Source organism: Lepisosteus platostomus, chromosome 13 (genome assembly GCF_059453375.1).
Source record: "Lepisosteus platostomus isolate fLepPlt1 chromosome 13, fLepPlt1.hap1, whole genome shotgun sequence".
Classification (NCBI taxonomy): domain Eukaryota; kingdom Metazoa; phylum Chordata; class Actinopteri; order Semionotiformes; family Lepisosteidae; genus Lepisosteus; species Lepisosteus platostomus.
The window spans coordinates 38,498,346-38,516,332 of NC_142623.1; the positions used below are offsets into that span (position 1 = coordinate 38,498,346).

General features: G+C 38.5%; 1 protein-coding gene across 3 annotated transcripts; it reads right to left on the bottom strand.

Moving 5' to 3' along the window:
- Window positions 1-1,490: 1,490 nt before the first annotated feature.
- Window positions 1,491-17,190, bottom strand: matr3l1.2 (matrin 3-like 1.2). Of its 3 annotated transcripts, none has more exons than XM_088604549.1 (21): window positions 16,898-17,190; window positions 13,836-14,781; window positions 12,647-12,708; window positions 12,441-12,479; window positions 11,497-11,606; window positions 11,140-11,189; window positions 10,502-10,618; window positions 10,223-10,348; window positions 9,841-9,981; window positions 9,632-9,756; window positions 8,281-8,851; window positions 8,026-8,149; window positions 7,650-7,672; window positions 6,987-7,109; window positions 6,675-6,803; window positions 6,237-6,374; window positions 5,361-5,488; window positions 4,668-4,983; window positions 4,105-4,264; window positions 3,853-3,968; window positions 1,491-3,059 (listed from the first exon to the last, which is right to left on the bottom strand). In XM_088604549.1, the coding sequence occupies exons 2-21, from the start codon at window positions 14,616-14,618 to the stop codon at window positions 3,021-3,023; spliced, it is 3,420 nt and encodes a 1,139-aa protein (XP_088460675.1). In that variant the 5' UTR covers window positions 14,619-14,781; window positions 16,898-17,190; the 3' UTR covers window positions 1,491-3,020. The 3 variants fall into 3 exon arrangements, with proteins under 3 accessions (XP_088460675.1, XP_088460674.1, XP_088460676.1); XM_088604548.1 differs by having other exon boundaries at window positions 16,820-17,190; XM_088604550.1 differs by lacking the exon at window positions 16,898-17,190 and adding an exon at window positions 16,666-16,805.
- Window positions 17,191-17,987: the final 797 nt, after the last annotated feature.

Consider the following 17,987-nt stretch of genomic DNA (forward strand, 5'->3'; position numbering starts at 1 on the left):
TTTTTTCCATCACATTGCATCACTATAACACTAAGATCTGGTTTCACATCTGGATCTTTAGAATAACTAGAACTGGATTTGCTTCTGTTAACATTTAATTGTTAAACAGAGTGAACAAGCCAAAGTATAATTTAGGTTGGACACTAGGGTTAAAAAACATCTATTCTATGATCTTTAATAAGCTAGTACTCAGGATCTGTTTGATTTCTTATTAGGTATCCTGGACTTGAGTTTTGAAGTCGTGCACTAAGGATGCGTTGTCAACAGCACAGCATGAGATTAATGTACAAAAGATGAGTTATCTTCCTAACACAAAGGCCACAAATTGGAGGGGACAATTCCTTACAAATAATGAATATATTTCATTATTAATTAGTTTCACATAATAGTTTTTATTCTCAAGGATCCCACTGTACATTACATTTAGTTTTGGATCAAATCCACCACTTCAGGGCAACATCTGCTTAAGTAATGTGCAGCAGTCCCGCTACACAGCAGATCAGACGGAGAAGATAAGTGAAGCTTTTGGTACTAAAAGGAAGGCAATATTATGGAAGTGTAGAATAGAACTTTTCCAGGACACTCCTGCTCTTATAAATAAGCCATGCTATTGGGTCTTTAATGACCAAATCGCTTGAATCTGAAGTGTCTAACATCTAAATAAACTTAAAGGAATCCTGTCAGTTTGTAAAACATATGGATCAGGTTTAGGCTAGAAATTGCAAGTAACCATGAACAATAACTACTTATAAACTATGTTAAAATTAAATTATTGCATTTCAGACAGACACCTGCTGTAGGTGATATTTTATATCTTAATAAAAATTGACATCACTCAACCTCTGGTAACTGTTAAATTAAAGCTTATTTTCCCTTTTGTAGTGTGCAGATAATACAAAGCATTTTTTACAATATGTACACATGGTTTCTGCAAGTGGGCCTTTCAAAACCGTTTTTTTCGCAAAATCCATAGAGTGCCTCTTCAGTGTTGTGCAGCCTGCTTGGCTCTTCGGAAACTCCAGTAACTCTTTACAATCATGGAAAATTAAACTATTTCCCTTTTTAGAACAACTCAACGTTTGATCCATGAGCTAGGCAGGTATCTTTGTGTCCATGAGGCCATTATCAGTTTTGTAAGATCCTCCATATTTGTCAAGTCCAAGGGCTGTTAAAGGTCCACCCATTCGACAAAACTTCAGTGCCTGGAATTTTTAAAAACCCAGAGCACTAATCCAGTACCTGAAGAAGCTTTTGTACATGAAAAATAATGGGAAGATAAATTGGAGGTTTCACAAACAGTCCTCAATTTCACAGGATAAGACTGAAGCTCAAACCTATGGAGGGAATCAAGTACTATTTTAATGTGTTTCTTGGACTTCGGACATAGCTTGCCGTCAAGGAACACAATGTGGAAGAAACAATGGTTTCATTGAATACTGAATTGCAACTTCTCTCCAATTCATCAGAAATGATATAGACATAAATAGGTGTTTCTCTTTAAAATGTTTATTTTCACCCAAGTGACTATTTTGATTTGCTTTTACAAATCAGTTTAACATTGCTAACAGTTTTTCTTAACTGAGCTTTATTGTACTTTAAACTATGCCAAGAATAATAAAGGTAGTCCTCGATTTATGATGTAAGCGACTTACGACCCCTCAAACTTATGATAGCCATCCCCTTAATCGTATTACTGTACAGTACGTGTTTTGTGTCCCGGCGTTTGCTCGTAATGTCCAACATTGATGACGTCATCAGCCTGCGCGACACCATGCTGCCACATGTTATTGATTGGGTGGTTAGCAAGCAAAAAAAAAAAAAAAAAAGTGTTCGGGCCCAGTGTGCATTCAGCTGACTACATTAATGGCAAGTGCAAGGCAGCACTTTTTTCATTATTGATAATTTTTCGTTATTGATTACTTTTAGTGTATTTCATTTTATAATATCTACATTGTATTTTATCATGAGTAAAGAGCAAAACTGGCAAAAAAATATAACAAAAGCGTATTGCACAATGTAGCATTTATGCATGTCACTTCTTTACGCATCCATATGGCTCGTGTAGTATCGCGATACACGCGATCGTCGACTGCGACGAAATCGACTTATGATGGGGTCTTCGGAACCTAACCCCGTCTTAAATCGAGGACTACCTGTGGTTGACTCCAAAACAGTCCTTATACAGTAGAATTTTTCAGACTACAGACCATAAATGTATTGCTTAGATTTAAGACACAATAAATCAGTTTAAAATTGTAGAAAATTGTTTACCTACTGAAGACTTAAGTCTTCTTTTTGCATTATCACCAATTTCATCTTACATGGTCTAATGATACATAGGTAATTTGTATGGCTAAGAAGTAATACCTTGTAGCAGTCCATTTAACTTCTTGACCATATCTGACAGAACAACATTTTTAGCATATATTTAAATCAGAAACAAAACCTCAATCAATTCTTAGTTTCACTGTAGTTTATTTTTTAAAATCACTGCTCAATGGTGTTGAGAAAAATTAATGACCCTTCTGACACAACGTGTGGTTTGTAATACATTAGAAATCAACTACTTATGCACACTGAGAAGCACAGACAAAACTTCACTGTGCAACTGAAGCATTTATTATGATGCTTACAGAAATGGATCAAATCTATGGAAAAAGAAAATAACGAGAGAAAACATTATAAAAATCTAACCTGAAAAAAGAAACATTTAAAGATGCCATACTTTTCCCACTTGTATACTGAGAATCCAAAGAGAAGTTTACAGTTTTTCTTTAAGCAAATTAGGACATTGCATCTTTTCCAATGTATCAATGCACTGGGGAATTGTCAAAAAAATAAATGAAAATAAAACTGGATCCTTTTAAGCACATGCAACATTAAAACTATTACAACCATAAGAAATCAATGTATAAAATAGGAATTTTCCTCAAGAAAGCTAATACTTTGTTCTTGCATGGATCTTTCAAACTTGAGTATGTTATAGGCTGAAAATAGGATCAATTTTTAACACTTAAATCTCATTGGGAATTATTGGCTCTCTCTTTATCCAGGTGTTTCTGAAAAAAAAACACAAAAAACAAATTGGCTCAGGAAGGTAATTATTTATCTTCATCAGAGTGTATTAATCATAATAATAAGGGCCAGAAAGATAAAATATACTTGTTCTTTACATTGGCCAAATGCTTTGACTTAGTGCACATTGAGACCTAAACACCAGAAAACATAGATGGGTTCCTGTTGGCAGCTTAATTGTTCATGTCACATAAAAGTTGCTGAAAATATTGCTTAAAACAAAAAAGGGCTAACAATCCCAGAGTTATTCCATTACAAAATTAATTAAATAAAAAAAAATTAAATTAAGATTTGCAAAACAGCACTTTCAGGCTATTCTTGTTGCAGTATTTCATAGTCTTTGTATAAAGTTAACTTTTCTGACCCATAACTGACTGCAAGTGTATTTTACACTGATTCAATTCATAATGAGTACTTAAACTGGAGGACTTTTCAGTTCTGGCAAGACTGCCTGGAAGGGTTACCAGAATTAGATAACGATTGGTGAATTAAAAAAAGCCAATTAACCTTATTAATAAGACTGGAAACTGGGACCCACAAGGCTTCATAAAGTCATGCAATCAACATACATAATTTATATTTCTACTGTGTTTTTAATTCAAAAGAGCTCAAGGCACTTTACATATGAGGGGACCCACTTAATCTACCACTTGAATGAGGTACCCTGCAGAAAGACACAGCTCTTGTATTTTAGTGATTTGCTGTTTTTCTGAGCAAATCCACTTTAAACAGGGCCAGCATAAATCACAGATCTAATCGCAACCTTGAAAAACATACCTTCAGTTTCTGATAATGAGACGGGCTGCTGCAGTGAACTTTCTTTGCAGTTTCCTCATTGGAGTAGAACAGGAAGCAGACTCTGCAATAGTACCCCATCTTCACATACTCCACACCTGAAAAATGATCAAAAACCAACTGTAAAACAAAACCTACTGTCTTATAAAACCATTTTAATCCAGGAGCTGGATCAAACAAATTGGCCAAGCTACTGGATCAACCAAAAAAAAAAAATCATCTGCAGTCGCTTACCTACAGGATTGTTGGGCTGGTATGGCCCTAGAGGGACAGGTGTCAGCTCTGGCTTACTCTCAGGCCGTGGTTTAGTCTGAGGAGTCTCCTCTTTATCACAGACCTGGGTAGTCTCTCCATTGGAAGATGCAGCTCCACCTGCATCATCACTACTGGGCTCCTGAAAGACATGAATTTATTACAGAATCCCTGTAGAGCTCAGTTGGTCTATCACAGAAAACAAGAAAAATGCTACCATTTATAGATCATAAATATTTAAGTATTGTTACAGTGGTCTGCAAAGCAAATGGAAGTTCACATTTCGAAGTTCTTAAATCTGAAACAATGGATAGAAACTGAACTGTTGCGGCTGAGCTTACAAAGCCAGTCAAGTGAGGATCAAAGGGAATTTTTTACATCCAATACTTAACTGGTTTGTAAGACTGCTTACAATCTTCATCACTTCTAGAGCAGCATAGAAAGAGGACAAGGAGGGAACTGGAGCGAGAGAGAGAGCGATCCTCAGACTCTTACACCAGTGCAGCCTGTTGCTTTGGACGGAATATCCGATCCTATCTGCTCACCTCTTCAGCACTTTTCTGGCATTCTGCAGTGTCTGGAGATTCATTGCTCTTTTCTTCCGAGTCGCTGCTCTTCACATCCGCAGCATCTCCCTGCTCACTCTTAGTGGCAGACTCCTCCTGCAGCTCTTTGCCGTCCGGCTTCTCTGGCGAGCCTCTCTCCTCTCGAGTGCAGAGCTTCTTCACTGGGGGGCCCTCTTCTGTAGCCTTGGCTTTAGACTCCGAGTTGCCGGGCGCATCCTCCTCACTCTTGGTGCTCTCCGTCCGCTCTCTCTTGGGTTTCCTTTCCTCTTCAGCGTCGGAAGGAGAGGGCTTACGTCTGGGGGGAAAAAAAAGGACACCAGTTTTAAGAGCAAACTATGATATGGTGAGTAAGAACACCTGAAACTGCACAGCTGTCACCATCTCTCATTCTTCTAGTGTCGTACATGAGAGTTGAGCTGAATAATGAAAAGCACATGGGTGAAACTAAACTCACAGTATGCATGTCATCCCCACTGTAACAAATGTAAGATTCACAAATGTGCAGAGAAGGAAACTGTATTAACCACCTTTACAATCTAACCCCTAGAATGTGAAAGGCTTCTCTGATAAAGATAACACATGCCCAATACCTCAGGTACCTCTAAGTGTGATTATAACTACAATTAATTTAAAAGCAGTTAAGAGTAGAGAACGGGAAAAACAAATACCTACCCTCGAAGTGTTTTATATTTTTTGCTCACATACACAGTCAGCCATTTGCCTCCAAATTTAGGTGGGTTGTCTTTGTAAGCCTGTGCCATTTTCTCTGCCTGTTCAGGTTCTGCCATTTCAATGAAACACTAAGAAGAAACAAAATGATTTGTAAAATCTCATATTAGTATAACTTTACAAGGATCAATTTAAACTAGGAATTCTGTGAAATTCTTGTGATTGATTCCTATAGACTAAAAATTACCTTACCCTAATTTACAATGCAACTTACACTAAAAAATTAAACCTTTATTAAAAAATGACCCCCTAGTGGTCTTTGAGTAATGTGGTTGATTAACACAAACAACTGCCAATATTTCAAACAACAGTTTAACTACTGTATACTTGAAATTCATGTGTTAAACATAATTGTTGGGATCTCTGTTTTGTGCTCTGGGAACAGTGATTAGCTGGAAACTCTACCCTTACTGAAAGATTGATAAGGTTAAATCTGAAAGCGACTCAGAAGATGTTAAATGACAAGTAGCTCATCTCATTTTACAATTATTTTTAATGCAATGATGGGTTACACAATCCCTAAAAATACGGAACCCTATACACAATGTGAAAAATGTTTCTACTATTTATGCTGGAAATTTGTCTATTGAGAGTACACAAAATGCAGATTGTAATTTTTCAGATTCTTATCATGGTTCCAAAAGTAGAAAGAGAATGAGTCAGATACTAGTAAAACCCCAAAGCTGAAGGTAATTAATACAGTTGTGTAAATGCAGAAACAGGAAGCTAAGACATTTGTTACCAAGTATTTCTTAATGACACCAGATACTTAAATTAAAACCACAGTTTAACTGTTTAACATATTAAATTTTTAAATACCTCTTTACGGTTGCGATTAATAAGATACCGCTTCACAGTTCCAAAAGGCTGAGCAAGTTTTAAAAGTGAGGCATCTGTGAACCTAAACCAGGGGATCTGTCCAATATAGATGACTCTTCCACTTGTTTTCTCCTGAAACTGAGATAAGACGACAATAGGGTTTTAGTTATTTAAGTTGGCATTTTGTAGAACAATGAATATGTACAACAGGGGAAAAAATCTTCATGTTAAATAATACATTGTCATCTGTTTAGATTAAAGCCCTCTAGGAAAAATGCCACTGAAAAGCACCAACACAAATTACATAGTTCTTCTGTGGCTATAATGTCTAAAAAGAGCTGTTCTCTACCTCAAGTGCTATTTAAATTGGCGTTCTGTGCTACAAAAACAAAGTACTTCTATTGTTTAAAATGTTATTTTGCATCACGCTGAACATACCTGTATGGTCTTATAGGTGTGTGAGAGGTGTATATTCACAGGTTTTCCACACACCATTGCCGTGACATTTGTATTGTAGAATTCGACCATTGCTTTTGCCTCCTCAGGTGTTGCCATTTCCAAAAACGCCTGTTTCATACAGAAAAAAAAACAGCTGATCAAGGCAGAAAGGTTCAAAATGTTTTCAGCACTACAAAAGCAAAGTCTTGTGATGCAAGCCTCAGAAACCTTCTCTAAAAAAAGTGGTAAATTTACGATGGAAGGTAAAATCAAAATGACTGTGATCATGTCCTTTATCTTTCTTAACCCTACCTCATGCCTGGTGTCCAGTACCAGATGTTGTACAACTTTCCCAAAAGGCTTGGCAAGTTTCAGGATATCGGTTAGGAAGTTGTAACCTCTTTTAAATCCTCTAACATTAACAACTTTCCCTTCCTGCCAAGAGGGAGATCGAGACAGTTTCATTATTAAACTTTTATTCATGATTAAATCAATGAACATTCACTTTCATTGCATGCACTAGCTTCTACCAAAAGTTGGATTTTCTATGGAACATGTACATTTCTTGATAGCATTACAGAAAGAATGTGGAACTTGTGCATTTATCATTTAAACCCATACAATTTGGAATCATTGGAATTCTTTATCTGACAGCAATGACACTGAATGACAAAGGCCAGACATGCTCTTCCAACCTGCACAACCATTGACCAACTGACCTTTCACAACACCACCGCAGACCTGGTAACATACAAAGATTAATCCAGTTGAGGCAGCCCACTGCCAATTGTGTGCCACCACTTAGGGAATGCTGCTGCTAGCCAGTTACATTACCTTGAGTATTTGAAGACGTTTTAAATCCACTCTAGTTAGCTCCACAGAGATAATTAAAAGTGTATTTACAAACCACTATGTTTTTTTTATTCTTTTGTATTGCATTGTGACCTGCTGTCTGAGAAAAAAAAAGATACACACCTGGGATTCTCTCTTTGAATCTCCTACAAAGGAAAAAAAAAAGTTATTGAACACTTAAGTATGCAACAAGGAGACTTGTCTACGAATGGGTAAAATAAAATACAAAAGTCCAGCATAAATAAGTGTAAAGGCAGTTCATTTCAGTGAAAGCCAACTCAAAATTTCAAAAGATAAAACTTAGCAAGAGATATGCAGAAAATCTATTCACCAATTTCCATTTCCTAGAATAGCATTCTAGTGCCAAAATGGTTCACTGGATGAAGGTTCCTTTAAATCAATTTGAGGTTTATTAAAGAAGGGATCACTTGGTATTTGGAAATAGGCACATGGCAATACATTAATAAAGTAATGGTGAAATGGCCGAAACTAAACTTACTTGAGGTGTCCATTTCGGTTTCTGACACAAGCTGTGAAAGATCTGCCGAATCTTCATCTGCAAACTCATCCAAAGTAACAAAATCCTCCATGTTCTCTGGGAAATCCTGCTCCAGAAACCCTTCCTGGAATCATAATATGTACTATTTCAACAAACAAATGGAGTCTTTTGAAGACTCTTCTCTTGAAGTGATTCTTTTTCCACAATCAAAAATGAAACATGGTCAAGAACCGTTTATGTCACACATTGCCTTACCTCTTCATTGTCTCTCTCTTCTGTTGGTACCTCTGCACTCTCCCCCATCTCTTCTGGAACTACCTCTGCTGGAACCTCCAAACCTTCAGTGGGTTTCTCCGGTAGCACGTTCACCTCAGCAGGCTCCTGGGGCTCCTCGTTTTCAGCCGGCTCCGTTGTTTCAGAAACGTCCAGGGGCGCGGCCTCTGGCTCTTCTGGTTTGATTTCAAATTCTGCCGTAGGCTCCTTGTTTGGTTCTTCTTGGACCAAAGTGTCCGATTCCTGCTCCTCCTCTTGGCTTTCAGACATCTCCAAGGCCTGAGCTAGTTCCTCTGAGTCTTCCTCCATTCCCTCTTCTACCTCAATCCCCTCTGCACCCCCTTCCCTTGCCATCACCCCAGACCCTTCGTCTCCAGAATTTTCCTCGGGTTTGGCTTCATGCTCCTCTTTCTTTTTTCCAGCAGAAGCAGCTTTATCTCTGGAGGTCTTCTCCTTGGTTGTGGATTGTGGCTTTTTACACAGGTCTTTGCTCCCTGTGCTGCTGCTGCTGCTTCTCTCCAGCTTCCCTGAAGTACTCTTGGAAGGATTCACTCTGAAACACAAAAGTGAAATCTGCAATGCTCTGGACAGACTTATGCCAAGGACAGAGTGTGACCTAAAAGATCAGATAATCAGGTTATAGACGGGACAGGGTACATTTGTTAACTGGCTAGAAATGTTTTCACTCCTTTGTTTGCAGGAAGGAAGACGGTGATAGATCAAGTGTGCATCACTCTCCTTGAAGCAAACAGCCTAAACAAAACTAACCTTCATTCTCAAACTGATTCTTTTTTTGACCCAGGGTATTGATTATTATTTTTGTTGTGGTGTAATCTTGAAAAGTGATTCTGAAAGTTACAATGATTACATGAAAAATTGTCACAAAAGTGAATACTACATATACAAATGGCTAAAAATGTACATTTCTACTATACAACAACTGTCAGCACAAGCAAGCTTTGCGTCTAAGTTAGGTATCACCATGGGTCAATATACAGTGAAAAGCTGGTCTGATCTGGAAAGAGTCAGAAGTTATTGAGACACTATTTACATATGCCACAATTTAATGTGGCATACCAACTTCATACTCTTCACAGATGAGTCCAATTTCCTATTTCAAACTGTTTCTCAGATTGTAAATATTTGCAGTGTAAGAGTTTTAGTGTTAGTTAATGGCATTGCAGAACATCTGAAGTACCACTGGCAGAACTTCCTGAAGGAGTGTACCAAGATACAGAAGTGTCATATAAGCAATGCATGAACTATATGGTACATAAAATAACAAACGTGCAGATTTTTCTTTGCAAACAAAATACAGATGCAATGGCCTTACGTGAGGGTCTTGTACTTTGTACAGATGTTCAGTCTGATAGTTCGGCCTCTGATGTGAAGAGGGTGTAAAGTATAGTATTTCACCATCATCTTTGCGTCTTCAGGGTCTTTCATTTGCACAAATGCCTAAAGGAGGAAAAAAGAAATCGAACTGTTATTTTCTTTAGAAAACTCAAAAGCAAAGTGAACATAAAAAAAACTGTTGCATACCTGCTCATTCAAAAACAGGTACTTCTCCACAACTCCGAAGCGGTTGGCTGCAGCCAACAATTCAGTCTTCTTCTCTTTCACTTTTGGCAAGTTACAGAAATACACCACTTGACTCTCTCTGCTTTCTCCACTTCTGCGTTTCTGTTGGGAGATCAGAAAACGTTGAGTCTTTCAATTAACATTGCCCATGAAACAAGTAGGGGTAAATGACTGACGTACTAAATATCTTTAAGAATCAACTTTTTTAAATTAATCTTAGTAGTGTGAAAACAATTGACTTTTAACAAAAAGTAAAAAATGGTAAACAAACAATTTAATTATGACTAGAAAACCCATCGTTAAATCTTGAGCTCAGCTCAAAACAAAGCTTAGATAAACTTACATTAATAGTGTAGATCTCTGGAGACAAATATAAAGTGATTTTTTTCCCATGGATCACAGCTGGTTTCTGTTGGTAAAAATTCACCACAGCTGCTGCCTCTTCATGCGTTAACATTTCCAAGAACGCCTAAATCATAAAAACAGAGGATATTTTCATTTTTTCCAATTTTCCCCAATTCATATACAAAACATCTTTTTAAATGTTAAATCATAAAGCCATATGGCCTGTTATGTTAAACTTATTACCAAAAAATGACTGTAAATTCAAAATTGTGTTTACCTTATTCTGCAGTACTAGATGTTGACATAACGTTCCAAATGGCTGGATCAGTGACTTCAAACCACTCAGGGTAACTACCCCTCTGTCAAACTTTGCAACCACCACTTTGGTTCTTATCTGGTAGAAAGACAGCTTTCATTACTTCGAGATCACTACAACAGCCTGTGACAAGAGCATACAATTCCGCTTCTGATGAGCTGGAATGTCAGCAAATTTTAATTTCATTTTATGAGGTCCCAGTCAACTGAATTGGACAAATATACCAACTTCCCCCTAAGGTTTTCAGGTGCTGGTGCTTGGAATACTTTTGAAAGACATTAGAAAGGATACAGCACACTGAATAACTCTGAATCACAGCTGTTTTAGTGTTACTCCTTTGCAATAGACTTAAGCTCATATTTAAAACAAATATAAAACTTTATTAGGGTTAAGCCTGTCCTGCCCAATTTTCAAATTTCTCTAGACTTTCAGAACTATCAGAATCTGAACCACTGAATATTAGTTTTATGATCAAAATATTTACTTAAAATACATGCATAAATCCAATGCTCTTGTTAATGCATTGCTAAATATAAATGGGTTAGTAAATATTTTATCTGAATGCTTTAGTAAATATCTCAGTTACAGAACAGGATTACCTTTGGCTTTGAAGGAAAGGCTGCATCACCTTGGCCTGAAAGTAGATTGCCTTACAAAGGAAATAAAAATGAGAAAGACATGAAGCAATAGCTGATTTATACCCATATTACCAAAAAAGAACAATATTTATATATTTCAGAAGGAATTACTCACTGTAAAGGCCTTTCAGAACAAATGTACCTTTTCCCATGGCAAACATGCACAAGATCATTAAGCCTGTGCATTGTCTGTGGCATAAATGGCAATTACTGCTCTAATATTACACCCTATTAAACTGCATCACAAGTCCTGCACACATCTTGAAGTCTGCAATAACGACATACGAAATATCAACACTGCAGTATTTGTGATGTTACCTGGAGTCCAGGTGGAGGTCAGCCCGCCTCTCTGAAGCCCAGGAACAAGGGGTGCGGGACCCAGAATCCCTTCTGCTCGATTGGTTGTTTCCAGCAGGAGGGCATCTGGCCTGTAGGAAAGAATGAATGTCACAATCTTACACGCTGTCAGATTAAGCATTGGTTTTACCTTAATCTGGGGGGTTAACGTTATGATCTTCTTAGATCTTATCAATTTAAAAGCTAAAATGTAGCCTCTGCAAAAATCACCTGCTTCCATGAGGTTTCTACTAAGAAGACATTAAGAGAGAGGGTAAGAGGGTTACTGATAATGATAGCTAGTCACAAAACAAATTCGGTCTACAACAAGTAATTAAAGCTGAGGCGCTTTCAATTCACAGATGCATTCTACCGTCTAATCACTGTTGATAAACAAGGCCATCCATTTGGTATGATTTACTCTGGTGGATCTGCTGGCTGTCCAGAAATGTGCTGACAGCTTCTGGACTCCACATTCAGCACACATAGGCACTTTAGCCCACCATTGTGAATATAAAGAGGTATAGTTGCAGCATTTTTTCAAGAACCAGCACAAATCAGATAGTCGCCTGCTGACTCAGGAGCTACTGTTTCGGTTTACTTTCACTTTAAATACGTATTCTGCTTACTACAACTTGAGCAAATCAGTCACTTAAACCATTTGTCCACTCCTAAATAAGGCAGCAGCAATTTACAACCTACTACATTCCCCTTTTGCAATGTCCATTTAGGACAGTGCAGTCTATTTGCTACTATTCTACATTTCTTCCTAATAAGGTTCCCCTGTTTTGCATATACAATGCCTTACATATTAAGTTGTGATTACGGAGTACAACTTATTTACAGCGCATGGTGAATTTTAACAGATTAAAAAACACTACTGTCCCAGCCATAGTGACGAATCTTTCATAGAACTTGGTACTCACACTCTGTTTGCCAGACTTTGAGGATCCCAGTCTGGATACCTGTGAGATATTAAAAGATTAGTAGTGTCATTCTGAATGATAAATTTACAATAAAAAAGCACCCCACACAGTTTAGCCAAAACAAGAACATTTCAGTGTTACATCTTTGGAATTCCTCTCAACAAAAACATCAATGCAGTGACGACCCATCCAACAAATTCACTTACACTTGAAGGAGGAGTCGACGACACTCTGCATGTCGTAGCCCGTTAATGTGCTGAGTCCACTCCTGCATAAAAAATAAGCACTTATGAGAACAAAATAAAGCCTTTCCATAAAACGCCTCCATCTGAAAAATGACCCTACTCTGCACATGGAGAAGGGAAGACTAGCCAAAGACATAGAAGTTAAACACATGGCCATTTTCCCTTTCCTTTCACAGCCAAGTTAAAAATCAGTTACTGTTAGTCAATCCAGCCGACTGCTGTAGGGAGCAGTAGGCCCTCGTAGAAAGGATGGGGTCCCTGTATGTTTTCCTCTGAAATAAAGTCAGAGCCACCCAGTTCTTCTCCAGAGAGTGAATCCCATAGCACCTACAGGAGAGGTAGCATCAACTGGAGGAGGGATGCAGCTCTCCCAAGTTCACGAGCTCCTGGCAAACCAGAGCAGGGTTTGTGGTGTAAGAAAGACCCAGACCGGCACAAGCCCACCCAAACCTGGAGGAACTGAGCCAATTCTGTGCATTGCTATGGGACCAGCAAATAGTGCAAACTTGGTCCAGCAAGATCTGGGCTCAAAGTCTGGTCTCTGAACAGCAACTTTACAAGGAGAACCACCAACAGGCTCCACATTGAACTAACTGTGAAATTAAGAAAGTTAAAGGACTTTTATGATTCCCTATTGTTTCAAAAATAAATGTAAGATGCCAGAGTCATTGATCAAAATGTTAAACAAGAACTTTGTGATATGCACTACATTTGCAAGGAAGAATTGATTTTTTTAGCTTCTGGGTTTTAACCATCTATATGAAAGAACAATGCACACCAAAGCTACTTTCATACCCAAATTCACATTTAAAGAAGAGCCCTTGTTGTTCTTCACAATATCCTTGTGTATCGAAATGCATTTTTGCAGGTCAGATGCAACAATTTGTTTCCCCACTGATACGACCAAGGCAGCTTGATTTCCATTGATACAACAGGAAAGAAAGGCACAATTAAGTACTTAATTCCAGATTTCCAGATGCAGTTCCAGGATTTTCATGGTTAAAAAAAACCCTTTCACAAATTAAGGTTCCAATTTCAGGTTTAACTGCAAAGATCTGCAACTATTACCATCTGGTAAAGGTACACAAACAAGAGAAATAGTGTTTTGGTAAGATAAGGTGTGCATTTTACATGTAAAAAGAATACTCACCATGCTAGAATGCACATCAAAATCACAAAGTGAGCACACATGAGGGAACAACCGGGGCATGACTCCATGGAAATCCTGAACTTTGCCAGGAGAGGGGGACCCTGTCCTCCTCTGCATAAACAGGCTTTCGGATCCCAGAGACGTGCCCATTTGCTGATTGTCGGAACCATAGCGATTCTGGGAAAGCTCAGAATAACGGCGATCTCTGCTGCCTCCCTCGGAATAGCCTATTCTCTCAAAGCTTCTGGACTGCCCCTCCTGCGTGTGGCCGTAACTAAAGTCAACTGCTTGACTGCGGCCAGAAGATTCTCCGACAGAACTGGCAGGCCTAGCATGCCTGACGTCATTCCAGTCATCCCTGGAAGCCCGGTAGGGGGGATCCGGTAAGAGGGGTGGAAGATCTCTAGGGTCATTCATACGGCGACTCCCTTCACCTTTTCTGGCCTTAAGCTGCATTATAAGACGCGGCAACGTTTCCACACTGATGTTATCTTCAGGAATCTGTGCCAGTATATCCAGGTCTTTGGGTGAAAGACCAAGACTAGCAAAGAGCTTCATAGCATTGTCAACATTTCCAGTGCGTAGCGAAGGGTAAGAATCCTGGCCTCGGCCCTCAGCCCTTAAAGGAGATGTCATGCTATTAGAGGGCCTTGACGATGGAGGGTAGAAGTCATGGGAACGCTGGTCACTCATGCTGAAATTCAGAGACTCTGCAGCAGCAAGGAGACCTCGTCCTGCAGTAAAGCCCTTATGAACACTGTTAGATGGGGTCTTCTGGGACATTGCCAGACAAAGCTGTATTTTAGCTCAGTAGCACAGAGAAAACAAAGCCACAGACTAACAAGTCTCCAGGAAAAAAAAGTCTGTAAGTGGAAGTCAAAGGCATAAAAGGACAAGTGAACTGAGCGACCGGAGTACTCCTCTTCTCTGATGGTATCAAAATGCTCTGCAGAAACACAATCAGAAAGGATTAGGACCCTAGTATCTGTTATGCTGAAACGTGCTTTGAACACCAATATATTTTAAAAAATGCTCCTCAAAAGAGGGCAATAACCTCAGGTAATGCAGTTTAACACCATGACACTGCAAATCTGCAAAGAATGTATAGGTCAAACAACTTGTCAATGGTCAAACATGGGGAAAATAGGCATTAGCAGACATTTTGAAAGATTTCAGCTTTTTAATAAAAGCCATAGCTGCCAAGAGCACATGAAAGGTAATAACGAATGTGAGAAGTGGTTGCGGGTAGCTATTGTTTGCAGGTGTCAGGGCTCACAGACGGGTGTAGATCTTGTAAAACGAGGAATCAGCATTAAGCCCAGAATGAGACTAAGTGACATTCAGATTAAAACTGTGTTTAGCCAAGATAAGGGCACCAATTTTTTTGGTAGCAATCATTAGAAAGATGAACATATCACAGAACACTATATATTTATATAATCTAATGGCATAGACGAGCAGTCCTCATAGATTCTGCAAGCCAAGGATATGACTATAAAAGCAAAGAGGGTTTCACCAAAGAAATCTTACAGGCAATAAAAAAGCAGACATATCCGACTAGGGTTTATAAATTCTGAGTGTAATATTTAAAGTGCCCAAAAGGTGTAGCTAAATACAGCTTTCCCAGAGCCCAAATGGAATGAATCACACAGAATGCCACCATAAAGGACAAAGAAAGTGCTGGACAGTCAGCTAACAAGTGAAGTGTTCAACATAAAGAACGACACCCCTCCCCCCAACCAAATTCACTAAAGCTGAAAGCATACCCCTGAAAAGCAAGGCGAAAGACTAATTGATCTGCCATTTCGCTCCAGAAAACCTAATTCCCTGATGGGCGGCCATTAAAGACCCCCCTCTTTCCATAGCTGTTCTTTAAGCAAAAACAATAGCAAAACGAACAGAAAACGTTCATTTAGGAAAGCTTTTAGACCCTTTTCTTTCCAAATTCACAATGTTTGTGCTACAAGTTTTCACAAATGTGGAAACGGCACAGCTATTCAAAACGAACGCACACTACGCTCCAGAACTTTATCTTACCTATCCCGTTTGTTTTTTGCATGAAATAAATGAAGATGCAATAAAAGCCTCACGAAGATGCGGAAAAAAGCCTCAACCCTATACTACTTCAAAACTAAATACGCCACCACGCCTTCATTTTAACGGGAGAACATCCCTGCAGTCTATCTTTACACGCAATGAACTTGTAATCGCAGGTCTCAACAAAGAACTAGTAAAAGCCTAGGTCCAGTGTCAAACAAACATGTTATAAGCAGTGCAATTATAGAATGCTAGAATTTAAATAACCGTAAATGGTTTACATCAATTAAATATTACATCTTTAAATTCATGTTTTATTTAAAAGTAATTTAAACTAAGTCATTTCATACTCTCAAACAGACGTCTTGCAGTATTGCAAGTCTAGCACTCCACCTAATAATTTGGACGCAGTAGTCCTTAGTTTTAATACACCCTCCTAAAAAATAAGCAATACCTCAATTCTTAGAAACATTAACTTCAGCTTTTTCGTAACAAAACAAAATCTGTTTTAGGATTTCAGACGCATAATGCGACTTGCTGCGCGCAAATTTCGTACGACTCATAACTAACCCCAAGTTATATAGTTACAGAAGTAAAAGCTGAAAATTAACCTTTTACTGATGATCTGCGTATGTGGATCATTAGCAGACATCACACAATCGAAAGGTCTAGATCTCACACCACGCGTTTGCGATATTTAATTGGCAATGTTTCTCATCTTGACAGGATTCTCTCAGTTAGCAATATGCACAACACTCTTACGTTGCAAACACATAATAAAACCTTCACAAACCTCACATATTGGAATGCGAAAAGCCGACCAAACCAAAAGGCCCCAAAGCAGGCCAAGGCGCTTTTTTACAGTCTATGTACCGTATAGCATAATATCCTCGAACAAGAAAACACAGTAATATTGTTACTATAATGACGCGTGCAGTTTTACTTACAAGTGATATATCTATACCCAAAACACAAAAAAAACGTAACTATAAAGTTTTTTAGTGGATGTTTCGTTTACAACTCACGTCTCCCTCCTCCACCTTCGCCGCAGAAAGAAGAGATTCCGCGGTTTAACTTCCGGAATTAAAAGGCCCCTTTGCGGCCGCAAGGCGGAGAAATCAACAGTCGAGCACAAGATCGAGAGAATGCCGTGACGCTTCACGTCCTTTCAAAATGTATTTTCTTGTGGCGAAGCCCCTTTCGCCCCCTCTATTGCTGAAACAAATGCAACACCAGCTCATTTCTTTTCGAATCTCGGCAATCTGAAAATGAAACCGGCGAAAATAATGGACACCGAGTGAATACACAACAGACGAAAAGAGCGGGACAGCCCGCACCGCTAAAGCGATACTGTTGTATTAAAAGAGGAGGGCTGGATGTTTTGAAGTTTTTTTTTTCGCATCTTGATTTTAAACCTACATTGCGTGGTCCTATACCACGTCGATGTAACGGAAGGATGAAATGTGCTAATATTCTGTAATAAATACAATCTGAGCAATATAATTTTACCAAGTGAAATCTGCGTGTTTCACAGTTCGCTGTATAGCCTGTAATTGTCCTACAACTGTAGTCGGGGTTTTTCCCCCGTCACTCCTTTATTCCCATTTTGCATAATTTTCACGTTATGTCATTTTTGTTACATTCTTGATTTGATTTACTGTTAATTTGAGGCACAGTAATTCATTTTTCACCACTGCGATTATTAGCATCTAGAGGGAGAAATGGCTCAAAATGTGTACCATCGCTAGCAGGTAGGCTAAGGCTATGTCATGACATTGCAGTTCCTTTACTACACACAACACTGCAGATTTTTTAAAATAACCTTTCCCTGCTTTATAGAGAATAAAAACCATGCAGATTCTCTTTCAGCAGAGCCTGGACTATCCTACCATCAGATATTAAGTCAGGAATGGTTTATATAACATTTTCCTTAGCAGCTACAGGTTGTTTCATTTTAGACTCCATGTTCAGTAGAGCAAATAAAAACTAATATTTACGAAATCATTACCAAAACTTGTGCTGCCTAGGTGTACTGTACTGGTGCTAATGTTTTAAAAAAACAATTAAAATGACTTTATGAGGTAGAGATTCATTGGTCTTGTCATCTTCCAAAGA

Bases quoted from the DNA above. Each gene is read 5' to 3' on its own strand.
- matr3l1.2 (XM_088604549.1), bottom strand. From the start codon at position 14,618: ATGTCCCAGAAGACCCCATCTAACAGTGTTCATAAGGGCTTTACTGCA. The intron at 12,709-13,835 runs GTGAGTATTCTT...TTTTTTATGCAG, and splicing joins TTGATGTGCATTCTAGCATG to GAGTGGACTCAGCACATTAA. The intron at 6,375-6,674 runs GTATGTTCAGCG...GTCTTATCTCAG, and splicing joins ACACCTATAAGACCATACAG to TTTCAGGAGAAAACAAGTGG.